Source organism: Arvicanthis niloticus, chromosome 12 (assembly GCF_011762505.2).
Source record: "Arvicanthis niloticus isolate mArvNil1 chromosome 12, mArvNil1.pat.X, whole genome shotgun sequence".
NCBI classification, from domain to species: Eukaryota; Metazoa; Chordata; class Mammalia; order Rodentia; family Muridae; genus Arvicanthis; species Arvicanthis niloticus.
The window spans coordinates 24,828,555-24,855,558 of NC_047669.1; the positions used below are offsets into that span (position 1 = coordinate 24,828,555).

Below are 27,004 nucleotides of genomic sequence, written 5' to 3' on the forward strand. Positions count from 1 at the left end.
TCCTGGTGAAGTCAGGGGTGGTGGTAGGGGATTGAGCATGAAGGACTGCCTCTGGATAGAGAGGAGACAGTCACAGCCATAGGCAAAGGGCACTCTATAAAGGCACAAGGGGAAGACACTGTGTTAGGATTAGGTGTTTCATTTTAACTGGGCATGTTATTGGGTGAGCCAAAGGGGGCTTTTGATTGCTGGACTTCACTACTTCGACAGCACGACCTTGGTAGTCAGACTCAGGAGGAGGAAGTGGCCAAATAAGGGAATAGACTGTTGTGGCTTTAGGGATGTAATCTAATGTTTCTTAGCAAGACAGAGGGCATAGTGGAAGGGCAAGGCCTGCCAGAACCATGTTTGCCATGCTTAGGCTGGCTAGAGCCCCTTCACAGACATCTTGAAAAAGCAGAGACACTCCAAGCTGCCTGGAAGAAGCAGAGACTAGATAAAAACCTAAGAAGAAATGGAGCTGTGTAAATATTCCAGCTATTCCTGACATAAGGATTATGGGGCATATACTCTACAGCTGCTTATTTGCAGACATTACATAATCTCTCTCGAATATGTGTATGTGTATATGTATATGCATACACACAGAGAGAATATACTAAAGCAATAATGAAGTCTGTGTAAGTACTTCGGTGGTACCAACCACTTCATACAGGGAAATAAAACACTCACTGATCACTCGTCTTACTGAAAATACCACTTATATGCACATATACACCCCCCCCACACACAACATACACACCAACACACATGTGCACACACATACACACACTCATGCTCCAATACACAGAGGTACTTGCAGATGAGAGTTGTTTGTGGGTGTGGGTGGGTGTGAGCAGTCTCACACCAGCCTCAAACCAGACCTTGTCACCATTTTTCACAGCTGACTTTTTGATGGAATCTCTAAAAGCCAGATGGCCAGAGCAATGTATTTCAGGTTCTGACAGACAGATGTAAGACCGAACTAGTGTGTGCAACAAAGTTATCAGTCATGACTGAAGGGGAGAGGAAAATTCTCATGGTAAAAGGAGGTGAACAGGACTTATGATTGCGAAACCACCCCTGTAGAAGACTCTGGAAGGAAAAGTTAAGATTGAGCACGAAGGGGAAAGAGGGGGTGCTGGGGCAGTTGCTAAGCAAAAGAGACTAAAAATCACCACAAAATGAACAAGATGATAAGACTCGTTACACCTTTCAGTAACCTTCTCAGTTGATGGTCTCAGTTACTCAATCAAAAGACACCGACTAGCAGAATAAATTAGAAAACAGAACCCAACATTTTGCTGTCTCAAGACACATAACCTCAGCACTGACACTACCTTAAATTAAAGTATAGAAAAAGCTAGTTCAAGCAAATGAAACCAGCAGTTACGAGCAGCTTCTTGCTGAAGACCCAAATTCAGTTCCCAGCACCCATGTGTAGGCTAACAACCATCTTTAATTTCAGTTCCAGGGGGATCTGATGCCCTGTTCTGACTTCTGCAGGCATCAGACACGCATGTGGCCAGAATGTACATGCAGGTGCACTACTCACAAATTTCAACCAAAACAGAAAACCCACACAAATAGCAAAAGTTTTAAAAGCCAGAAATGGAATGAGTCTTCCTAGTGTAATCACAACAGCGTGACTCATACAAAACTAACGACACATGCTCTAAAGAAACACACTGTTTATTCTCAGGATAATCAGGAAGAAAATAACATGTCTGTGTCACTAGAACTGTTAATAATTTATGAGTCAAATTGTTGCTCGGTGCAATAAAACACGAGACAAGCATGCAAAAGCAAGACACAACTCTCAAAGCAAAACTAACACTGCTTCAAATTTCCAGGAACACTAGACAGAAACTCTAAAAACTGGTTATTGTTCAGTCGCCTAATGATATAGGATAAATACATAGAAACTGGTAGTTTCTGCTGATATCATCAATAAATAACTAATAATATGAGAAGAATATAATACTACTCTATGAAGTATGAGCAAAACATTCATACTAGCATAGAAGCCTGGGAGGGGAGTAAAACTTTAAAATTCTAAAATGGAAAAAAATCCATAACATTTGAGCATTATAAGGACCCTGATTTAATTTATAGATTTGATATACTTCTCAAAGAATTTCAATTTTTTGTTATAATTTGAAAACCATTAGATCTTATTTGGAAGGAAATGGGGATGAAAAGGGGTCTCTTTTTGGTTTTTTGAGACAGAGTTTCTCTGTGTAGCTCTGGCTGTCCTGATACTCACTTTGTAGATCAGGCTAGCCTCGAACTCATAGAGATGCTCCTGCCTCTGCCTTCTGAGTGCTGGGTTTACAGGCCTGTGCCACCATACCCAATCTGAATCTGTAGTGTTTAAAGTAGTTGTTGCTGATTAACAACAATAACTAAAACAGATTTTTTAAAATTTTCATCAAAGGCCGGGCGGTGGTGGCACACGCCTTTAATCCCAGCACTTGGGAGGCAGAGGCAGACAGATTTCTGAGTTTGAGGCCAGCCTGGTCTACAGAGTGAGTTCCAGGACAGCCAGGGCTACACAGAGAAACCCTGTCTCGAAAAACCAAAAAAAAAAAAAAAAAAAAAAAAAAAAAAAAACCAAAAAAAAAAAAAAAAACAAAAAACAAAAAAAAAACTCATCAAAGCATATATGTGTGTTGGCTAGGTTTTGTTAACTGGACACAAACTGATGTGACCTAGGAAGAGCGAACCCAGGCTGAGGAATTGTCTCTGTCAGAGTATCCCCCAAGCATGTCTGTAAGGCATTGTCTTTATTAGCATCAATTTAGGAGGACGTAGCCCACTGTGGGTGGTGCCACCTCCTGGCAGGTGGTCATGGGTTATATAAGAATTGCAAGCTATAAAGAGTAAGCTGCTTAAACAGCATTTTTCTGTGTCCTCTGCTTCAGTTCTTGCCTGACCTTCCTCCACGATGGCGGGTAAGCTGTAAACTGAGTTGCTTTGGGTGAGTGTTTCACCACAGCTACAGTAAATGAACTAGGGTGATTGTCTTGGTAGTCAGTGTTCTATTGCTGTGAAGAGACACCATGACCATGGTAACTCCTATAAAGACAAACATTTCACTGGGGCTGGTTTACAGTTTCAAAAGGTTTAGTCCATTATCATTATGCTGGGAAGCATGGCAGCGTGCAGACAGACATGGTGCTGGAGGAGCTGAGAGTTCTACATCTTGATCTAAAGGTACCCAGAAGGAGACTGTCTTCCACAGGCAGCCAGATGGAGGCCCTGATTCCACACTGGCCAGACAGACTTGAGCATACTTATGAAACCTCAAAAGCTCTGACTCCACAGTGACACACTTCCTCTAACAAGGCTACACCTCCTCCAATAAGGTCACACGTCCTACTAGTGCCACTTCCAATGGGCCAAGCATATTCAAACCGCCACAGTGATATATATGAATTTAGTAGGCAAGAAATCATGCAGTCGGCAAAAAGAAAAATAGTTTTCAGTGGCTTTCACTGAAAGGATGCCTCTTACTCAGTGGTGTGTGTGTGTCAGTGGCTTTCACTGAAAGGATGCCTCTTACTCAGTGGTGTGTGTGTGTGTGTGTGTGTGTGTGTGTGTGTGTGTGTGTGTGTGTTTGGGGGGATTAGAATGCATCCCAAATAATTCCAACTCATACATTCAACCTAGGACATCTCGGGAAAACCAAGTATGAGGGTCAAACAAGCACTAAGGGACAGCCCTGTAAATATTCACGTCTGAATGGAGAGGTACTTGATGTACAATGATGATAGAAAATACCCCAGCACACAATGATGGAACTCACACTCTCACTGCCAAAGTAGCCAAGAAACTGAGACTTCGGTAGGTCATAGACCTGAGGGCAAACCTAATGCCGCTATTCTACTGAAGGAACAATAATAAATGGTTCTTGATAACATGATGCTGTGTAGATCAGTTCTTTGGTCAACCCTCATCAGAGAAAATTCTTTTGCCAGTAGATGGGAATTAACACAGAGAACCACAACTGGACAGTATACCAGGAGTGAGACTCCAGATTACTCAGTTCTGAATGGAATGTGTTTACCTTCCTCTCAAGCCTCAGGAATCCGTTTGGAAGAAAAGGCAGAAAGATTGTAAGAGTCAGGGGTGGTGAATGACTCCAAGGAAACATGACTGACTGATACACACAGGAACTAACAATGACCATGGCAGCAGATACAAGACCTGCACATGCTCAAACCAGACAGGGTCCCAGAACTGAGAGGGGGAAGGAGAAGGGGAAACAGGGTCCCACCACTAATCAAGAAGCTGTTCACAATTGTTACTTGTTGGTAAATGAAAATGGGTATATCAACCTCACTCCAGGGCAGGCCCGATGCTCAGGAGTGGTTGGCCAACAAGAAGCAAGCTCCATGGTTTGTTTGTTCTCTTTTGTTTTGTCTTATTGTTTTTTATTTTTTTAAGATTTATTTTATGTATGTGAATACACCATTGCTCTCTTCAGACACACCAGAAGAGGGCATCAGACCCCATTACAGATGGTTGCTAGCTACCATGTGGTTGCTGGGAATTGAACTCAGGATCTCTGGAAGAGCAGTCAGTGCTCTTAACCACTGAGCCATCTCTCCAGCCCTTCTTTTTATTTTTATATTTGTGATTTTTGAGAGAGGAGAGAAAGAGAGAGAGAAAGAGAGAAAGAGAGAGAGAGAGAGAGAGAGAGAGAGAGAATTTAAAGCTGGGTAGATAGGAAGGTAGGAAGGTGGAGAGAATCTGAGCTGGGAAAAACATGATCAAAATATATGGGAAAAAAAAGTTTTACATTAAAAAGTAATTTAAGCCGGGCAGTGGTGGTGCATGCCTTTAATCCCAGTACTTGGGAGGCAGAGGTAGGTGGATTTCTGAGTTCAAGGCCAGCCTGGTCTACAGAGTGAGTTCCAGGACAGCCAGGACTACACAGAGAAACCCTGTCTCAAAAAACCTAAAAATAAATAAATAAATAAATAAATAAATAAATAAATAAATTTAAAAAATCAAGCCTACACTGGTCCAAATATTGAAATGAGAAAAACTTTAAAAAGAACAATGATGAATGACAAATGAATTGGACAAAAATAATAACCATGAGAAAAACATACTCTATGAATCAGTAAAATACCCAGAACCACCAAAATAATGTGAAAAAGACACATTTAGAAGACATGTAGCTTTCTTGTTATGAAGCTTCCCTGTTCAAACCCTGCTATTGGCATAGATAGGCACAGAGTGAGACACATCAGGATTGAGACTACAGATGTGAACCCTCACTGATACCATTCCTGTCTGTCAGATTCATATAATAGTTCAACGGGGGAATGAAGAGACTTTTAAAATGGCACCAAAAAACAAGGCACAGAAAGGATGCAGAAGTTACCTTAAAGGATGAGGAGTGAAGTTGCTTTGGGCTGCAGCCAACAAAGAGAAGGGCAGAGATTAGAAAGCAACTCAGCACAGAGACCCTGGCAGGGCAGTGCTCTAGGTTCTGGGAAAGGGGCCTCAATGGAGTTTAGACTGAGCTTTGGGCTATCAGACCCTGACTCAGTTCCATGGTCCTGAGATATGGACCCACAGAGGATGATGCCACAGTGTGTAGCATATCCACGTGAATGCTTAAATGATCTCAGAGGACTCTGCAGTTCAGGATAGACAAGGAGGGAGAGAGAGAGAGAGAGAAAGAGAGACAGAGACAGAGATACAGAGAGAAACAGAGACAGAAAGACAGAAACATAGAGACAGAGACAGAAAAAGACAGAGAGACAGAGAGAGACAGAGCCAGAGAGAGAAACACAGAGAGAGACAAAGACAGAGAGGGAGACAGGGAAGGATAGAAACAGAGACACAGAGACACACAAAGAGATACAGAGACACAGAAAGACAGAGACAGAGAGACAGAGACACAGAAAGAGACAAAGACACACAGAGAGACAGAGACACAGAAAGACTGAGACACATACATACATACATACATACATACATACATACATACACACACACACACACACAGAGAGAGAGAGAGAGAGAGAGAGAGAGAGAGAGAGAGAGAGAGAGAGAGAGAATAGAACTTGTCCCTGCAGAAGGACATATGAACGACAGAGGGAAGGTATTATGAAAGACTTTCGGTCTTGGGGAAAGTGAAAGGGAGGGAAGTGAGCTCCACAAGTAACCTTTGGAGGTAAATATTTAGAAAGAATAGGAGAGCAAAGGTGAACCGTGTACTAAGGCACCCATGCCCACAGGCAGGAATCCCAGACAGCCATGGGAACAGTGCCTTTGATGTGAGAAAAAAATAAGATGTTCTGTAGATCAGGTTGGGAAGTTTACCAGAGAGACAGGGTGAAGAGAAAATTCCTGTTAGATAGGAGACAAACCCTAGACAAGGAATGGCCAGCCGAGAAAAGGCTGGTCGCCCAGTGCTGGAACAGAGTGAAAGTCCAAGACCTTGAATGTCTGAGGAGAGTGCTAAAAGATGACAGGGCAGCCTAGTGGCATGCACCTTTACTCCCAGCACTCAAGAGGCAGAGGCAGGAAGAGCTCTTGTGAAGTTGAGGCTGACCTGGTCTATGCAGTGAGGTCCAGGTCAGCCAAGGCTACATAGTGAGACCCTGGAGAGGAGAAGGGGAAGAGAAGAGGAGAGGGAGAAGGAGGAGAAGGAGAGGAAAATGAGGCCCAAGAGAAACCAGGATGATGGATGAATTCCTTAAGGCAGCAAGAGACGAGAAGAGAGGCAATTGGTTGGTACAAAAAGCCAGGGAAGAATCAGAAAAAAATGGCCACAAGCTGCAGTTTGGGCACAATAAATGAGGGAGAGACACAGCTGCCTGAGCAGCCGAAACAAGTCAGAACAGGAGGTTGATTGAACGAATAGCACACTCCTCAGGGGCTTTTCAGTGCCCATTTTGTCCTGCTCCCTCCCCCAGACTCAAGAAGGCCAGACTGTCTGGCCTTGGTTTGTTATTGGGGTGGGGGTGGGGGGTCATCCTTAAGAGCCTATCTGTCCAGATGCTCTCTGGGATCATGCCCAAAAGAAGGATCACCACGGAGTCTGCATTTCACTCTTCTCCATGTCCTTTGCTGTCCTGTGTCCTTACCATCCCGGCCACTAGCCAGCTTCTGAGTCAGGAGTATTTGGGAGGTAAAATTCATCAGCTAAGCTAATGAGCCCTCAGTCAGCTACTCTGAGCAACTCTGACAGTGTGTGGGGGATCCCCTCTGACAGTGTGGGGGGATCCCACCCCAGGAAAACAATACCACACTGGCTTGGTGGATCAGTTCTTGTAGTTTTAGTCCTTGGGAGGATGAGGCAGCAGGGATTATGGGTTGGAGTCTAGTCTAACCTACACTGAGAATTCCAAAAACCCTCAAGATGCACAGAGCAAGAGAGAGACTGTGCCTCAAAAAATCGACAAACCAGTAAAATGAATGGAAGATTACAGGTACAAATATAGGTACCAAAGAGGATATGCATTTATGAGGGGAAAATGAAAAAAGAAATCATGAGAAAATACAAGTGTTAGAAAAGATGAATCAAACATCACAAAAACCTGAAAAATAATATAACACTTAAATCAACCATGTAGCTCCATAGTCTGATTGTGTTTGGAGAAAGGGCCTTCTAAGGACAAGGGCCAAAGAAAGATGAAAGAACAACTCCTCTCTAACCTCATCAGAAGGCAATTACATGAAGGGACACTGGTGCCACATGGGAGTGTCCGTAGCCCCCTCTGTCCCTGCATAGAAGATTATTACAAACTGCCCAGCCTGAACTTGCAGGAAGCTGCTCAGTCACGTTTCCTCTTGCCCCTCTTTTCCCAGAGGGCTCCCAATGGGATCAGGGTCAGACTTAGGAAAAAAGTATTTGGTGTATTTTGGATCATGTGAAGGATGGAAGGGTTATCCCCTAGTGACAAGTGGCCTGCTGACTCATTCAGCTGCTGTCCTACTGAGTATGGACACCAGACACCCATGGAGACAGAGCCCCATTAAAGGGCTGACTGCTCTGATTTTACCTACAGATTGACATACCCAAAGGCGTTAAATAAAACACTGGGGAAATCCATAAGAAATGAGATAGAACTGGCAAACTGTTTTTTTTTTTTTTCGCCCACAGAACTGTCACTGTAGAGAGAAGATTTAACACACTAGGCTCTGTAACATGTTGAGGGTGCTTATGTGACATCATACAGGGTCACACCTGCCAGCTTCCAAGAGGTCAACAGGCTGCAAGCAGAAGGCAGAGCAAACAGAGTAATGTGTGGCCCAGAGCCACTTGCAGGAAGTGACTGGACTGTTATCTAACCACTTAATGGTATCCTCCAAGTTGTAGAAAATTGCACAGAAAAAAAAATATACTCATCATAAAAAAACATGGCACACCTTTAAAAACAAACAAACACAAAAACCTAGAAGAACATCACTTGCCAAAAGGGACCCGAAAAGATATAACCTCCTCATAATCATTAGGGGAAAATGCAAATCAAAACTATAACACAGTACTGCCCCACATTTGTTAGGATGGTAGCCATCTTCAAGTCAGCGGATGAAAGACATTGGCAATGGTGCGAGGAAACCTTGTGACCTGCTGGTGCCATGTAAAGTGATTACAGCCACTATTTTTTTAAAAAGGCACTGTAGTTCTCAAACAACGAATAACAGAATTACTATATTATCCGCAGCCACTTCTAGGTCTAAGTAAAACAACTGAAACTGGAGTCTTGAAGGGACGTTTCCACAGCCTTGAACACAGTAGCTTTGTTCAGCAGACCCAGATTGAATGAGTGTGCCGAGGACTTGGCTTTTATGGTAGAGCCCTTGCTTCAATTGAACAGGGCTCTAGAGAACACCCTTAGCACTCAGGAAATCTAATGATCCTTTTGAAGAAGGGACCAACAAAATGGTGAAGTACTAGTTAGCCCCTAGAAGGAAGTCAGTCCTACAATCCTGCGACCATGTGCTATAGTACCATGCACTGTAAGGTGCTACTGCCTTGAGGAAAGTATGCTAAATGAAACACACCAACTGCAAAACAAACCATGTGTGGCTTTTCTTTAAGTGAGACGTACACATAGGCAGACACCAAGAAACAGTAAGCATTTAAAGAGCTGCAGGGGAAAGGGACGCAGAGGTGCTTCACGGGCTCACAGATTTGATATCACAGAATGAAGAAGGTCTGGAGAGGGATTGCACAACAGTGTCAATATGCTTCCCTTACTGAACCACACTAAGTTGTTAAGGGCAGATTCTGGGAGAGGGCAGTCATTGCCCTCAGCTTGTGTACTCTGACGACCCTACCAGGTTCCAGTGGATAGTTTCATCTCATGGTCGAATAGATAGCCCTGGTTAAACTAAACGGGCCACAAAGCAAAACCTGAAAGATTTGACTCTGGGAAAAGGACTGGCAGAGGTGGGGGGGGGGGGGGGGGCTGCCGGGGAGGGAAGGAAGTAAAAGACGGTAGGAGAGAGTTGTCAGAATACATTCTATGCATATATGAAATGGTCAAGGAACAAAACTAATTCAAAAGATAGTTAAGCGGCTGGTAGTTAAGTGGCTCTGTGTAGAGGCTTGCCTACCATGAGGGAGACCTGAGTTCAAACTTAGCACTGCTAAAAAACCAGAAATTACTATAATGAAAATGTACGAGTATTTTTAACCCTATTTAAAATGTAAAACAAAAAAATCCAGAACAAATGTTGATCATACATTTAAAGACTTTTACAAGGAAAATCTATATATTGATCTGGTTTAAGTATCCTGCCTTGTGCACAGATGGAGTTGACCAGAACAGGGAGGCCGGAAGTACTTCTCGGAGGAGCGAGGAGCTGGAGTTCAGTGCAGAGCAGGTGGGATCTACAGGCCAAGGTCATCCAGCAGTCTAGATCTGAGAGGCATGGGTTTTTGAACTGTGTCAGAAAACTCCGTGTGGTTGGAGCATCGAGGTTAAGATGGTCCACCGTCCTTGTTACATTGTTTCCGTATCCCACTATTGGCCTAATCTAGAACTGGGCTTAACTCAGGAGAGGAAGCATGCTCTGCTAGCTTTAGTGAACTCGTAGTCACCTGGGAGCTTCTCAGCTGGCCTGGGACTGGGCTCTGACAGGCTCCCTGTGACACTGATGCTGTAGGTATGCCTGCCATTCTGGGAGAAAAGGATGGACCTCAGAAATCTGGCTAACAGTGGTACACAAAAAGATGTTATGGAGAAGGTCGCTCTGACAACACATCTTTCAATAGACCTGAGAATCGACTCACTTTGTAACTAGTTTTTAAAGCCAGTATACAAAGAGGCATCCCCTTGCCCATGAGGAGGCTGTGCAAGTACACTGAGTCATGACTAAAAACTTCCAGTCTGGATGGCTGAGATTATAGGAAGGAGACTACACAATCTGAAAGGGAAATAACTTCTAACTGAAGTTGGAGGAGAAATGGCAAAGGAGCCATGATGGTATGACAGAAATTAGAGGAGACACCAGGATGTATGCATGCCTGTATAAATGACAGAACCTCAGAGTGTAAAGAAAACAAAAAACTAGGCTGAAATTGTATTCGATGACCAAAGTGGGGAAGTGGAACTCACTTATAAAACTAATGGGAAAAGGGGGTGGCATCTGAAAATGGGAATAAATAAAATATCAAAAAAAAAAAAAAAACCCTACCAACTTTGTCCAACAAAGGGAGAAGATTGGTAAACGTATTGACTAACATTTATACAAGCTTTTGCTGTTTACAAAATGATTTCAAAATCACGACTTCATGCAGAGATGCCTGTTTATCCCCAGATGGAATGAGGAACGCTGAGGGGCTCTGAGGTGTGCCTGGGTTAATGAAGGCACTCGGAGGCTGGACTTCTCCCCCGACCCTACGTATCTGATTAATCTGTACTTTAAATGGATAGACAGCCACAAACTGCGTGGAAGAAGATTTGTTTCAAAATGGTTTAAGTATTGTAAACAAAACGCTCCTCCCCCCCTTAGCCCTGGCATAGAGGTGACCTCCAGAGGTCACTGAGATAGCAACCCCCAAGTCATGTATTCTAACAAAACTCAGCTGCTATCATTAAGAGCTGGCCTTTGTGCTTTCTGGCTTCAGTCAACAGATGTGAGAGATCAGATAGCTTGTGACTCTGCCTGGATACAGGTGAAAGCTGGCATGCCTGTCAGTACAAGTACATCCTGTACCCCTGTCCAGTATCTATCACCATGGCCTCTGATTTAGTGCCTGTCTCTACGGGCATGCGTACTGCCACAACACCCAGAGTTTTATGCTTCAACCCCTCAGAGAGACTGAGAGTTATTTTGTCTCCCATGGGTTTGGATTTCCTTCTTTGTCTCATGCATCAGAGGGAAATGATTCCCTATGTGTGCTGAGTGAGCAGGAGGTGTATGTGGTGTTGGGTGAGCAGGGTCTAGGAGCAGGGTATTTTTCCCAGCCTTCTCCAAACAGACCACGTGGGAGGTCCCATGTACAAAAGAGGCCTCACTGACACCCCATGTCCAGCACCAACACCTGGAGTGGCTCTGAAGCTGAGTACAGGTCACGGCAGCCCTGCCACTCAAGCTGATGTCATCCCTTTTCTTTATTTCTGTTCCCATTTGCCTTGGGATAAGCCGCCTAACTGAGGAAGTCCATTCACTGTGAAGATGAAAATCCTCCAGATGTTTCTCCCAGAAGAACTGAAGACTCTTGAGCTGGAGGCAGTTATAACCTAGGAGATGCTGCCCGTTCCTGCTCGTTACAGCCAGTACAGGGAATCTATTTCAGAGACCAAAGGTCTTCTCCTCTCCACTCCCTTCTGCCTCCTGCACAGAAACACACACACACACACACACACACACACACACACACACACACACACACACACACGGAGACAGACAGACAGACAGACAGACAGACAGACAGACAGAGGCTAAAAACCATTTGCTAAAACTCAACACTCACTCAGGATTTTTAAACTCCTGGTTAATCAAGAGAAATAGACAAAAACTTCATGACTCTATGTATGACATTTTCTAGAAATCTTTATACACAGATAAGCTTCTCATTAAAGTAAAAGTATAGGTTTTATCACTTGTACCACACTTTAAAAAAGTTATTCTCTCCAGACCTGGAGCCTGGGGTAGTATAGGGACACCGGAGGCAGAAGGGTTAAGGAGGCATGGTGGATGAGATCATGGCCTTCGGCATGAATCAGGGTGTCCTCGGGGTCATAGCCTTGGGGTGATGCCACAGAGGCCGGCACAGCGGCGCAGCCTTTTCTGGTGTGGCTCCAAGTGACGTAAGAGGAAATAGCTGTGCTGAGAATTTCTGACAAGCCCGTCATCAAATTGACTTGAGTTCCAATTTATCCCACCTATGTGGTCTGTGACTGACTCCCAAGCTAATGTCGGGTCCCCTCAGTCCTGAAATCCTCTGGAGGCAAGTAGAGTCAGCCACAGCTTCAAAGAATACCACAGAAAAGGTGTCAGGAAATAGGAATTTACAATACGAAACTAAGGTTAGGAACATGGCAAGAATGTTCCATTTCTAGGTGCAGCACTCCTTAGAATTATAGTATCTAGGTCTTCGGGAGATGGCTCAGTGGATTCCCAGCGCACCCACATAGCAGTGCACAAACATCTACAATTCCAGTTCCAAGGAATTCAATGCCCTCTTCTGCCTCCATGGACATTAAACACACACATGGAGCACAGACAACATGCAGGCAAGACAACCACACAAATAAAAATAAATCTCAAGAACTAAACAAAGAAGTATGGTATACAAACCATTGGCTAGAGTCCATCAACCCAAGACTGTTCTCTGCCATGGATATTGTTCATTTTATGCGTGGTGGTCATGAAAAAGCAGTAAGAAAAAAATTAAGTTGTATAAGAAAGGAAGGGAGAAAGATCTACAATACATTAAAAAATACGACTTTCTATCTAGAAATTCCAAAAGAATCTATTTGTAACCTTTAGAGAATTCAATATAGTGCCCAGACGAAACAGCAAAACCAAAATAGATCTCTAGGAGAAAAAATAGAAAATATGAAATCCATAGTGGGATGGGCTCAGGGGAGACAGTCTAAGAAGACAAATACGTTAGTTACTGTAGTGATAAAGTTTCAAACGAGTCAGGGAAAGATAAACCGTTTCTAGATTAAGTCGTTGAAATAATTGCATGTGAACTATTTTTTAAGTGATAAAAGTTTGCTAAAATACCTTCATAATTCTAGAGGCTGAAAAAGCCTCCTTAAATAAGCTTCCCAGAGCAAGACCAAGAGCAGAAAAGAAGTTCACCTGTGTCGAGTCAATCGCAGAAGGATGCAACAAGTCAAACAAGTGACACCGACTATGACTCTGGACTAACGGATTAGCTCCATGTATAAGCACCAGGCTCCTTTAAATGAGGAAAAAGACTTGATACAAGATGAGCTAAGGCTGGGCATGAAGTCACATACTTGTGGTGCCAGCATTTAGGAGGCAGAGGCAGGGAGGTCAGGTATTCAAGGCTAGCCCTAGCTACATAGCAAGTCTAGGGCTAGCCTGGTTACATAGGACCCTGTTTCAAAAATACTGAACCAACAAAAAAGATGAGCTCAGGATATGAAAAGGTGACTTAAGAAAGAGAAACACATTATAGAATTATAGAAAAAGAATACTCAGCTGGGCCTAGAGAGATGGCTTAGAGGTTAGGAGCATTTACAGCTACTGCAGGGGACCAGGGTTTGGCTCCCAGCACCCATGTGGCAGTTCACAACTACTGGGAAATCAAGTTCCAGGACATTCAATGCTTCTGATCTCTGTGGGTTCCTGCACACATGGTGCCATATATGGACACTGGGATCAGACACATACCCACAAGATTAAATATTTTTAAAAGAAAGCCCTTCCGTTTATAATCGAGGAAACTGAAATCTACATTCATTGGTGTTCTATTCATAACGGCTAGGAAATTATAATGGCTTAGGTGATGAATAGAAAATGTGGTATACACACACACAGTGAGATATTACCCATCTGTAAAGAAAAATGAAACCTGCAGGTGAATGGACGTAGCTAGAAGTAATCATCCTGAACGAGGTAAGGACAAATGCCACAATTTGTCTCTCATATGTAGATGCCGGCTTTGAATATTTAGATGCATGTGTTTAAGCTGGGGTACCCACGGAAGGCAGAAAATTAGTAAGGGGGCATGGAGGAGGGATGTCAAGGAAGGGGGTTAGAACAAGGTGGTATCCCAGGCAGTGGTGGCTCACGCCTTTAATCCCAGCACTTGGGAGGCAGAGGCAGGTGGATTTCTGAGTTCGAGTTCAGCCTGGTCTACAGAGTGAGTTCCAGGACAGCCAGGGCTACACAAAGAAACCCTGTCTCGAAAAACCAAAAACAAAACAAAACAAAACAAAAAAAAAAATAAAAGAAAGAAAGAAAAGAAAAGAAAAAGAACAAGGTGGTATAAAGGGAAAGGGGGAACAATGGAAGGGGAAGGGTTAAATGGGGAGGGGAGGCGGGATGGAGGAGGGGCTACGGGGAAGGATAACTGACTCTAGAGACCTCTGGAAAAGTCACATGGAAACAAACGCAGTGAAATCTTCCTAAAATATGTGTGTATATTAAAGGAGTTTAAATGGAGCTGCCCTGTAATGAGAGAAGAGGGCAGACAATGCTTTCCCCAGCCACATAGGCTATAATATAAAGATCCCAGGGCTAGGTAGGGGCCATCTACCTTTGAGTTGTTGGTCAAGGCAGTTTCACAGACCTTCCCCTGAACATACAGGCTGTTGCCCTTGCTCTTGGTTTTCCCCCAGAATCTGATGGTAAGACCCTAGAGCTGCAGACACAGCCTATGTACGTATGTACGTCACGGAGGGATGAGGCTGGTGCTGACCTGGAAATGCCAGCCCTACTGCCTAGCTTTGGTAGCGCTGAAAGGTTCTATGAATGCAACCAGGGGAGAAACAGCCTCCACAGCCCTGCCTTGCAAGTGAACCAGCCCTTTGAACAAGCATAAAGATTAGTCTGGCAATGTATGCACACTGCCGTGGTAGCGGCAGGAACGCTATGGGACTGAACAACAACTTTGTAATTGGATTAAAGGAATAAAGGTGCCACTTCATAAGGCACAAGTCAAACCTGGTACCATTCCCTGGGCTAAAACTCCATGGCTGGCTAGGTGATAGACTTTGGAGGGGAACCCAATATCATTATTCTGCTAAATAGACATACTGTTAAACTGAACCCTAACTTTTTTTCTTCATACTCATAGATTAGTGTATCCCTCAACCCTCATCAAAGAAGGCTTTTTCCATGCACTGGCTGATGATTGGTATAGAGGCTCATGACTGGTCAACGTACAATAAGACGACGGCAGAATGCTAAGCTCTAAATGGACAGCCATGTCACTTTCCTTCCTCCAAGGACTCTTTACAGAAGAGGGTGGCAGAAAGGTTGTAAGACCCAGACGTAGTAAACATGTGCAGAGAAGCAGGATGTGCCGTCAAGCTTGAAGACCTGAGTTCCTTCCCTGGAACCCACATAGTGGAAGAAGAGAACAGACTCCTGCCCTTTATCCTCCGACCTCCCACACGTGTGTCATGGCATGTATGCATGCACACTCATAGACGCTGAATAGATGCTTGTAGCAAAAACTTTAAAAATAAACACTGAAATATCTTAAAATAAATGAGACGGGTTTTATGCAGACGTGGAAGATCCCTTAAGTCACGCGTGGTAGAGAAACAAGACGAATCACATGACAGTTGGGTTTGTTAGTACGTGAACACAGACATGAAGGTAAAGGCTGTGGTCCGGCATAAACACGTCGTGCTGGTTGCTTTGGTGGGAGACAGGGACTAGGAGAAGTAGTTAGCTGTATTTACACTACATTTTCATTCTACATAGAGTATGCAATCAATCATGAGTCGCTTGACAATTTAAACAGTGACCACCTACAAACAGTCTAATTGGGTTTGTAGTGGTCGACTTCATTTATTTCACAATCGCCTAGCATCAAGTTGGTTGCCTTTAGACTAGTTGGCAATGTTCTCTGTGAAGGACCGTTTGCGTCCGTTGTATAGGACAAAAACAGCCTCATGACTTTGTGTTCCAAAACAACTTCATTGATAAAAAATAGCTGAAGGGCCAGATTTGGCCCGTGAGCTACAACCTGGTGATCCCAGTTTAGATCTCGTTCACTAAAGCATTTTAAGCAAGTACTTTTGTGTATCAAAAAAAAAATAATCTTTCTATTAACCAATAGGGTAAGCCATAGCCTCAGAGGCCTTGCTCAGAATATTTTAGACTCTGGTCATGTCGTTAGAGACCAAGGATTCATCTCGGTGCAGATACTTCAGCCACCTCTCATCTGTGTGGTGGCCCTTTGCCTTCCCAGCAGCAATGAAAAGCAGACATGCACGAGCAAGGGACAGTGCCACACCTGAAGCACAGAGGGAAGGTTTGGTGGCCTTGAAGGTCCCTCCTGAGGTACCTGGATTCGTAGGACCCTTAAAGCCATGTCTACAGGCTATTGTATGGGGCAGAGATGGGACCTAGGGTGCTGAACATAACAGGAGTGGCTCTCACAAACTGGTAGAAAACTCAGTAGTCTAAAGCTGACCACACTGCAAAGGCACCAGGAATGAGGATGTGAGGCCTGTGACCATCCTGCCTCGGTCTATGTCCCTGGGAGGTTGTCAGCACTAATCTGACAAGCTCCAGGAGCCAGCGCTAATAGGTCCTGGCTCTCACAGTCTTCAGCAGTGGCGTTTCCTAGGTCAGGGGCTCCAGCCCTGTCATGGAAGGGCTCAGCTGCCTGTCTGATGCCTGATAGATAGCACATATGCCAGGCTTCTGTTGTGATGTTTCCTGGAGACACAAATGCAGGCCAGGGAGCAGCACACTCCCCCCCTGGCCTCCACAACTGTCTTCATGCTTTGTTTGAAAGAGAACCATGCCACCGTCCTCCACACCCCATCACACTGCTGACCTCTGACCTCATTTGTGGCATCTGACTCCCAGAAAGAGAAAGAAGGCAAAATCATACCTGTTTGGTGGCCGCTGCTTTTGTTGGATTTCTCCCTTGGGGTCCACTTTGAAGAATCAGGAGCAATGGCTCTACCCAGAGCTCAGCACACCTGCCGTGGCCGCCTGGTTGCACACACAGGTCTCGGCTTAAGTCTTTGGTGTTTCCTATGGGCCAAGGTCAGGCTCCCAGGGAGAGGCTGACTGTCCTGCTAGACAAATGAGCAGTTTCTATCTCCGATTCTCCCCCTTGGCTAATCTTAGCCTATGGCGTCCACGGGCATAGGAACTATACTTGTTCTTGCCCACATTACACCCTAGGTCCAATGTAGTAAGAGGCCCCAGTTGGCACTCCTAAGTCCCAAGTCCAGCACCTGAACTAGCAAATGACCAGATTACCGTATTTACTCTTGTTATATACCCTTCTTTTTTTTTCATAGTTGTCTTCACTGTAAAACATATAAGGAAGGGGAAGTGTGTTTTAAGTGTCTGCTCTAAGTAATTCTGGGCCAATGTCTGGGTCTCTGAGGGTGCTTTCGCCACTGGAGGTAAAGCGTCTTTGGATCTATAGCTCCTAACACTTTTTTTCCCCCTAAGTCAATTTCCTGAACTGCAGTATTTCACATGAAAGTGAAGAAGAGGCCACACGGAGGACACCAGAGTGTTGATGTGAGAACGAGGGAGGAACAGGAGGGGTGACAGAGGAAATGGCTGCAAGACAGGTATGACCTTGTGGTTCCAACCACAGGGCAGAAAGCTGAGGGGGCCTACCAGGAACTGTCTGGGAGCTTTTCCCTTCCCTCAGACCCTTCTAGAAGCAGCCTGTCTAGTGAGTTCTGGAGGACATCATCAGGGTGCGATGCCCTGGGCCCTGGGTGCTAGTGGCTTAAGTGGCTGGGGAGACTGAAAGGGAACACTTACTTCCAAGACTGGAAGCAGGTCTTTTTGTGTACTGAGTGGCATTTTTTATAGCTGAGATGAATGGGCAGGATTCCAGCTCAGGCAGGGCACCTTGCCAGAAGTCCTGGGGTCACGGGTAAATTATTACAGCTTTTATCATCTCTCAGAGCTCTTCTGGCATACAAAGGTCTCTATTTACCTCTCATATAAAAATGGCAAGTTATTTACAGCAGAAACAGGGAATCCAGGACAAATCAGGAATTTACCAAAGGAAAGAAACGCTCTCTGTTTTCTGAGGGATTGTCTGGTCTCTCTTCCTCTGCAGATGCTGTATCGAGCTTATCGATGGCATAAGAAGACTGCAGGGCTACCAGGCATCAACAGTCACATGGGTAGGGCTTCATTTGGAAGCCAGTTAAAACACCTAGTATATGGTAGTTACTAAAAACCCCAGACTGGTGGCCCAGATAAGAGCCTGAGTCACTCCGAAGCATGGCTGGAGAGGAGAAACTGGAACCCTGACCTCTACTCCAGTGCCTTCCCCTGCAGCCAGACCCACGAGCTCCTGAACCGTCCACCGGAGGCAAGTCCAGGACATCAGCGTCCTTGGTAAAATTTTATAAAAACATAAATATAAACAAAATTGTAAGTTTTTTTTTTTTAAAAAAAAGAAGACTCAGAGAGCCAACTAAATTCATGACACACTAATGGTGTAGGTTCAGGTGAAGCCAGAGGAAGGAGGCAGGGTGGTTCAAGGACCTCCGAAGCACAGAGGTGCCATGGGGAAGACTCAGAGGGACGATCTCCTTTTTGTTTTGTTTTCGTTGTTGCTGCTGCTATTTGGAGGGCATACGCCCTACTTTTCTTTCTGTTGCTGTGATGAATACCACGATCAAAAGCAACTTAGGGAGGAAAGGGTTATTTAACCTACTTTTCCAGGACACCATCCATCATTAAGGGAAATCAAGTTCGAACTCCGACAAGGCAAGAACTTGAGGCAGAATCCATGGAAGAATGCTGCTTACTGATTTCATCCCCTGGCTTGCTTCCCCTGGCTTACTACCCCAGGCTTGCCCCCCCTGGCTTACTCCCCCTGGTTTGCTCCTCCTGGCTTACTACCCCAGGCTCGCTCCCCCTGGCTTACTACCCCAGGCTTGCTCCCCCTGGCTTACTACCCCAGGCTTGCTCCCCCTGGCTTGCTAAGTTTCCCTTGTAATCTTATATAGCCTGGTTTCTATTCATATTGCACACCTATATTTTTCCTCCCCATGACCCCTTTTAAAGTTATCTTCAAAGCCAGTGGGGTAGAACACAAGTCATCTAATACTGTGTGAGATTGATTTGTAAGTTTTAAATATTTTCAATTCATACTCTCGACTCTTAGAAAAATCAGGAGCAGGCCTGTTTATGAAGAGCAGTTTTCTATTATTGGTGTCGCTAACTGATGTGGCATCACTGTACAAGACGGGTTCCACTGTGGCATTTTCATAAGTACTTGCAGTGTATTTTGACCACGGTCACCTCCCCGTGAGGAATCCTCTCTCTGCACCTTGCCTTCTCGTCTATAAAGAATGTGCTCTATACAAACTGTGTTTGGGAAAAGGTGACATGCAGCTCCCTGGAGGTCATTAGCACTGTTTCTGACTCTCTCTGGTTCTCTTTGGCTTACTGTCAACATTTTTTTTTAAAGATTTTATTATTTTACTGACAAATATTGTATATATCTACCATGGATCATGCAGGACTTTCCTCTCAATGGGCTGACTCTTCAGCTCTCTTCTGGTAGATTATGTGCCACGTATCAATTGTGTTACCCAGCAACTAACTACTTAAGGAAAAATGGCCCCTGATGGGTAAGCCACACCTGTACTGGGAAGACTTGCAAACATCCTATTAGTGCCCACTGGGGAGTCACAGCTATGAGCCTCTCTCAGTGTGCCAACTTTTATAAATCTGTTTGGGGGGAGCCTCTGGAAACTACGCCAACAAGATTATTACAGGAGACTCTAACCTCTCGGTTGCAAGGTTTGTACAACAGGCAGGTCCTGTACTCACCCAGTGTGTTCTATCTCATGTCCCGCTGAGCAAGCCTGTGCTAAATGCAGACTGCTCTAGTTCTGTGTATATGAACATTTAGTTGAGCCCATCACCAGTCCCTGGAGTACACTGCAGACGTTTAGATTGAACCTGTGTCTTTGTCTGTGTCTGTGTCTCTGTGTCTCTGTGTCTCTGTGTCTCTGTGTCTCTCTGTGTCTCTCTGTGTGTCTCTGTGTATATCTGTGTGTGCCTGTGTATGTCTGTGTCTCTGTGTCTGTGTCGGTGTGTCTGTGGTGTCTGTGGTGTCTGTGTCTGTGCTAACAAGGAGCCTGGTGCTCCAGGGTGCACGCTGTCCACCTCTGAGAAGAAGCTTTGCAAACAACATTCACACATTTCCATGATGCTTTATTTGTGATGGAGTACATTATAGGCTAAAATGACCTCCCACAAAATAACCTACATTTTTTTTTTTTTTTTTTTTTTTTTAGATTGTAAGCGTTCAGTTGCTATAGAGCCAACTCTAAAAAACTCAACAGTAAGTCCCCCACCCTAGATGAGGCAAGCCGATTTTAGCGAACATGCTTTGCTTTTTGTTTGGTTTGTTTGTTTGTTTGTTTTAACAACAGACAGTCTACTCATGTTGTACTTGGTTGGAGTAGTGCCCAATGCAGAATTGAGCTGCTTCTTCTCCTCCAGGACTTCCTTCCGGGTAGAAAGGTAGACTCACCTAGCCTTCTCTCTCATCCTGAGTAGGCTTTACAGTTGATGTTTCAGAGCTGGAGAAAGTTGGCATGTCAGAGCCTGGGCCCTCAGCCTGCTCAAAGTCCTCAAGCTGCTGTTCCTCAATGGCAATCTGCTGGACCATTGATTCCGTGTTGCTGTGAATGATCTGATGGGCCGCGAGAATGTGCTTCCGCTGTGCGTTCCTCACTGGGCCAAAGCAACAAGAGAACCTTTTCATTTCCTGCTTGAAACCATCCCTCAGTGTTTATAAGATAGGAGGGGGGGAAAATGGTAAATTTCCAAAACACACATTCTCTGCTTCCGGCTCACTGCACTCAACAGAGAACGACTTGCGGTGTGTTTTAGAAGGACGCTGAAAAGTACACCAGACTAGATCTGAAGTGTTCCGCTGAAAGCTTACTCACCGGCTGTGGCACTACAGAGAGATAATCGGGTCATCAAGGTTCTAGTTTCACCAAAGAGTTAATCCAAATGCCAAATCTAACTCTACACGGGTTCGTTGGATTGTATAGACTTTGGATCTGGTTAACTTTAGTGTGTGATGTTTTGAATTTTAAAAGCTTTCTTAAGATAATGAAAATCCACATAACAGAGACCCCATTGATGAGTCCTGGTTGTGTGGACTAAGAGGAAGTAGGCACTGTGGTGTGCTGCTGAAGGGTCTCTTGGCTCTGGACCACTCCTTTCTCATTCTCAGAGCAGGAGATGCACATACTGCCTCAGCTACATGCTTCTGTTTTTCTGCCTCACCGCGGCCCAGAAACAACAGGTTCACTGCCGATGGGGGAAACAGCTAAGACTGTGAGCTTAGAAGCAGTCCTAAGGACAAATCCTAGGAACGTGTATTACCAAGCCTTAGGACAGACAGCAGCAAGTGCTGCAGTCCTTGGGAAGGACAAGTGTTCATGTCGATAATGATGGTGATGTCAACAATCTGCGTTTGTCCTTAGTGTTAGAGACTGCTTTAAGCAATTGACCTGCGGGCATTTATTCAACCACAACCATAAAAGAGATCACCAACAGCCTCATTTTCAGAAGGACATGCACACAAAGGAATTAATTAGATTATTTATTCTAAACCATATAGCTAGCTAGTTAAGGACAGTAAGATGTACCATAGACTAGGCATGGTGGCACATTCCTGGAAGCCCAGCACTTAAGAGGCTAAGGCAGGAAGATTGCTAATTCAGGGCCAGCCTGGGCTATGTAATATATGAGACCTTGTCACCAAAGGAAAAATAAAAAGTACCATGTATTCTTTATTCTTCAGGTATCGATTACTTTACACGGGGACACTTACATAGCAGAGCACCCCACTTTGCAGTAATACGGTTGAAAAAGCAGGGACTTTTGGGCCACCTTGGTCAGGACTCAACCCTGCAAGTCATTTGCTCCCAATGACTAATTTCCTTTACAGAAAATTGAGAACACACGTATAGCTCTTATAAGAGATTAACATAGGCCGGGCGGTGGTGGCGCACGCCTTTAATCCCAGCACTTGGGAGGCAGAGGCAGGCGGATTTCTGAGTTCGAGGCCAGCCTGGTCTACAGAGTGAGTTCCAGGACAGCCAGGGCTACACAGAGAAACCCTGTCTCGAAAAAAAAAAAAAAAAAAAAAAAAAAAAAAAAAGAGATTAACATAACGTGCGGTTTCTAAAGCTTAGTGTACTATCTTGAGCTTGGCATGCGCAGTAAGAAAACTGGGCTAGGGAGAAGGGTCAGCAAGGACCACGGGACCCAAGTTTGGTGCCTTGCACCCATGTCGGGTAGGTAGCTCACAACCGCCTGTAACCTCAGCCCCAGAGGATCTGATACCCTCTTCTTGCTTCTGTAGACACACACACACACACACACACACACACACACACACACACACACACACGGGGAGGGGGGAGATGGAGAGAGAAATAGAAAGACAGAGAAAATAAATCTTTATTAAAAAATAAGATAATTTCAAATGGCCTATAAACATATCTTAGTCTTGGGTAAAGCATGTATGCACAACACGCAGTTCTCTTACTTGAAAGGAGAAACAAAGCCAGGCATGGTGGTGCACACTTTAAATCTCAGCTATCAGGAGGCACAGACAGGTGGATCTCGGTGAGTTTGAAAGTTCCAGGACAGCAAGAGCTACATAGAGAGCCCCTGTCTTGGGGGTGGGAGGAAGGGGCAGGGGGGAGGCAAAAGTTCCAAGTGTTATCACTCTGTACAGATGTAGAAGGAACTGAACATAAAATACAAATAAATCAGTATTACGTGAAAAGGCTGAGGACCCACACACCCGCATACCCGCACACCCACACACCCGCACACCCACACACCTGCACATCCACACACTTGCACACCCACACACTGACATTTCCCTCTGGGTCTCCGACATTCAATATCCCCCTCCAAATCTTTCCCCTTAGGCCCTCAAGGAGATTTGAGAAAGACTGTTTTTTCTTAATTATTTCACCTTTTAAATTTTTATATGTATGTGTTGTAGGTACGTGCTCATAAATGTCATTAATGCAGGTGCCCTCAAAGGCCAGAAGTGTCAAATGCCCCAGAGACGGAGTTACAGGTGGTTGTGAGCCACCCAGCCTGGGTGCTGGGAACCAAAACTGGATCTTCTGCTCCTGCTGTTGAGAGGGAATTTCAATCTGGGAAATATTCAGCTCATTTTTCCATCTCATCTCTTTTAATTCCCCGTCTTGATGGCATCTCTCCCTGGGATCAGATCTGGCTACAACAGTTTGAGGATTCCAGAAGAATCTCTTTCTTTTTTAATTTTATTTTTATTATTTTAATTACATGTATGTAAGAGTGGGTGTGGTGGTGGAGGGAGAGCACCCACATGAATGCAAGTGCCCACAGAGGTCAAAGGTCAGTGTGTCAGATCCCCCTGGAGCTGGGGTCACAGGCAGTTGTAAACTACCTGGTATGGGTGCCAGGAATTGAACTCAGGTTCTCGGGAAGAGCAGTATGTGCTCTTAACCACTGTGCTGGTCTCTCCAGCCCAAAATGTATCTTGCTTTTAAATATTCTTTCCTTTTCTATTGACCAAAAGTACCATTATTTTAAAAAAAAAAAAAAAAAATGCCATTTTTGACAAAGGATGAATTGAAATGGTTGCACTGAGATGCCACCCTGGCAGAAGTACTGTTAGTGACCCAGGAAACAACAAAACGTTCTTAGACTCTCAGGGTGTCCCTGCTTTTCAGGACCCACTGTTTCTGTGCTCAGTCAGCAGGAGGCTGTGCCTGTGTGGAGCACAGAATATAGCTCCCTGTGAGCCTGAGAACATTCTCGTAAAGAAGTTGAAGCTTGGCAGTCTAACAATCTTACTGGAGCCAATCCCGCTCTGCTAGAGGTGGTGAGCCTCTGCAGCCAAGCAGTAAGAAAAGAGCCGAACAAGTTCTGAAGGCAGACCAGGGCTTCTTCAGAAATCCCCACACCTTTGTTTGGAGATACAGCCCTGGGACAGTGAAGAGAGCCTACGAGGGGTGGGGGACGGGGTTGCGGTGGGGGGCACTTACCTTTTTCTTTAACAAAGTCTTTTTGTACCTCTGGGATGAGAAAACTGTAAACCAGCTCGGCAACAATCTCCTCTGACTGAAGGTAAGTTCGGCTGGCAAACAAGAACAAAAACAAGCAAAGGAGCAGATAAACGAAAGAACTCCTCGCCGCATCCCTGCTTGGGCGGCTGACGGCCACAGAGACCCGTGTGGCCTACATGAGCCACTCGTAAATACCATGATCTGAAAGAAGCTTGTCTGACTTCCTCAGAAATTAGAATCTGCCCCTATCCAGCCTGCTATGAAGCGCATGTTAAAAATTCAGCAAGTGCTTAGAAATCTAAAGACCTTAGGATTAAGTCCAAATAATGTCAGATGCATACATCTGCTTTGCTTTTATGTTCTGGGCATTGTAATGATGCATGGGATGGAAATGAACCTGAAGAACTCAGGAAAACGGAGAATTCAGTCCCTAATGCTCCTAACAGGAAGGGTACGGGCACACTAAGTTCCAGCATAGAGTTATGTTAGTTATGTTAGCTTGGCTTACAGATTGCTGGTGGGGCCCTAAGCGCAGGAAAGAGCAAATCTGAATGACAGTGGCTATGATGTCATCTATTTCCGCTCCCCTCACGAAGCATACCGCTTCTCCATTTCATAAGCAACGTCGTTGATCTCCTCAGCGATCCTCTCGATTTCTTCTCTGGCTTGTTCCTCTGCAGTTCTCTCTTCGGTGTTCAGTATGATGTCTTCCAGGTAGGAGGTCACCGTACTTTGGTGAACTTTAATCACCTGCAAAAATTAAAAACAAAAAAATAGTGCTTGGGAAGTTCTTTTGCAAACGAGACAAAAGCTACACAGAGGTTGCTTAATGGCCTCACAGTCCATGTTTCTTTCTTTTTTTTTTTTTTTTTTTTGGTTTTTCGAGACAGGGTTTCTTTGTGTAGCCCTGGCTGTCCTGGAACTCACGCTGTAGACAGTCCATGTTTCTTAAGTCACCAGTCCTGTCTGTTTCTCAACTGCCTGCCTCTGCTTTCTAGGCAGCCCAGCCAAAAGCAACGCCAAAAGATGATCGTCTCAGATGCATAGCCTGGTGTGGACCCTGGCTGTCGTCAGCAGTGTGACTTGACCAAGGTACCTAACTTGTAGCTGAGGCTAGGGAATACTTTCCAACACCCTTTCTGTCTGTTATCCTAAATAACAGACTCTCTGGATTTCAGCTACGTGAACAGAAATGCAAGGACTACATTTCCTAGCTCCTGCAGGATCCAGTCAGGCCCACATGACCAAGGTCTGACCAAGAGAAGGTATGCTGAGGTGATCTACTCAACTTCTAGGAAAAGTTCTTATGGGGGAAGATGTAGCTTCCTTTGCCCCCCCCCCTCTCTCTCTCTCTCTCTCTCTCTGTGTGTGTGTGTGTGTGTGTGTGTGTTTAATTTCATGGACACAAACCCTTTGGAGATAGTAGTTGGCTTAGGTTGCCACAAGAGCCATGAATCAGAGGCCGCAGAGCAGGAGGACAGAAGGATCCCAGGCCACTCACGGGTTTGCTGAATTGTCACAATGGCTCTTAATTTCTTTTTTGGAGATTTCTTGATATTATGAAATAGAATTCAGAGGGTTTTTTTGTTGGGGGGGGAGGTTGCAGACACATTACGCATACAGTATGAACTGGTACTAAGTCAGTATCCATATACTTGCTGCTAGTGCCTGAGAAGGCCACCAGGTCCTTCCCACCACAGCCTATTTCCACTTTTGTGATGGTCCTTACTGAGCTTTCGACTTCTGCTAAACATATAACCTCGGGCAAAACCAATTGCGCTCTCTCTCTCTCTCTCTCTCTCTCTCTCTCTCTCCCTCTCTCTCCCCTCCCCCCTTCATCTCCCTCTCCCCCTCCCCCCCACACACGAAGTATCATGTTAGCATCTTGGTGGCAGTTCAATACATTATCAACCAAGGCACTTGTTGAATGCTAAATATGTGCAGGGCATATGCTGATGTTGCAGAACGCACAGTGTGAATATACAGCGTGCTTGCTCTGATGAAGCTCCGCATTTATTCAGGAAGCAAGCTACAAAGACATAGCTGAGTCACATAATAGAGATGTGGTGGGTTTAATAGGATATATATATATTTAATAGGAGATATACATATATATACATATATATACATATATATACATATATATACATATATATACATATATATATATATATATATATATATATATATGTAGATATATATAATATGACGTATGTACTTCCACATTAATGGTCCTTAAATCAGCCCAAAAAACTTAACTCTTTTGTGTCCTTCCTAGATGTCACTGAAATTTCTGCTATCCCAAACCAGGTTTGAGTTATAGTCTTGATTATGCTCCTGTCTCTGAACTCATCATTCTCTCCACCTACCTTCCTCAGAAAGGACGAGCCACAGCCTCAGGCTGCATAAGCCATAGGCTAGTCACTGTTCTTCAGCTCACCCTGTATCTCTTCCCTCTGGCCTCAACTCCTTAAAGAGGACCTAGTTCTTGGCCTCATTTGCTCCCTTCAAGGAATCTTCAATCCTTGAACTAAGTACAGGTTCTATGTCATTTAAATTGCAGGAGAGGAGGGCTGTGTCTGTGTTTTCCCTAGAGTGTCTCTGCACTTCCTAATGTACAGTGGAAACTCTGCGCATTTGCAAAATCAAGTGAAAACCAAAACACATAAATCCGGTTTTATGTCATGAAATGTCTGTCTGAGTCCCAGAGAAATCGTAGTATGAAGATGTCTTTGGTCACATTTGGCTCCCTCCGGGGAGTTTACATCCGCCCAGCTGCACAGACTTGC

The 27,004-nt window shown here is 44.6% G+C and overlaps 2 protein-coding genes and 1 long non-coding RNA gene across 6 annotated transcripts in view; 1 reads left to right on the forward strand and 2 right to left on the reverse strand.

Moving 5' to 3' along the window:
- Positions 1 to 17,312, reverse strand: part of Nr1i2 (nuclear receptor subfamily 1 group I member 2) — a 40,987-nt gene extending 23,675 nt beyond the window's left edge. Inside the window, exon 1 of one of the 2 annotated variants that reach the window (XM_034515572.2) lies at positions 17,015 to 17,312. The gene's annotated coding sequence lies outside the window, so the exon portion shown is untranslated. The remainder of the gene's footprint in view (positions 1 to 17,014) is intronic. The other variant, XM_034515571.2, reaches the window with a different exon arrangement.
- Positions 17,313 to 17,452: 140 nt separating this feature from the next.
- LOC143444051 (uncharacterized) lies at positions 17,453 to 26,997 on the forward strand. The gene is made up of 5 exons (XR_013113576.1): positions 17,453 to 17,714; positions 18,218 to 18,501; positions 25,214 to 25,307; positions 25,394 to 25,480; positions 26,779 to 26,997. It is a non-coding gene; the product is annotated as an uncharacterized LOC143444051 (long non-coding RNA).
- Cfap91 (cilia and flagella associated protein 91) overlaps positions 20,318 to 27,004 on the reverse strand; it is a 42,129-nt gene continuing 35,442 nt past the window's right edge. For all 3 annotated transcript variants that reach the window (XM_034515561.2, XM_076942914.1, XM_076942913.1), the window contains 3 exons: positions 24,817 to 24,965; positions 24,195 to 24,286; positions 20,318 to 20,859 (listed from right to left, as the gene is read on the reverse strand). In XM_034515561.2, coding sequence (XP_034371452.2) covers positions 20,657 to 20,859; positions 24,195 to 24,286; positions 24,817 to 24,965 — 444 coding nt within the window. In that variant the 3' untranslated portion in view covers positions 20,318 to 20,656. The remainder of the gene's footprint in view (positions 20,860 to 24,194; positions 24,287 to 24,816; positions 24,966 to 27,004) is intronic.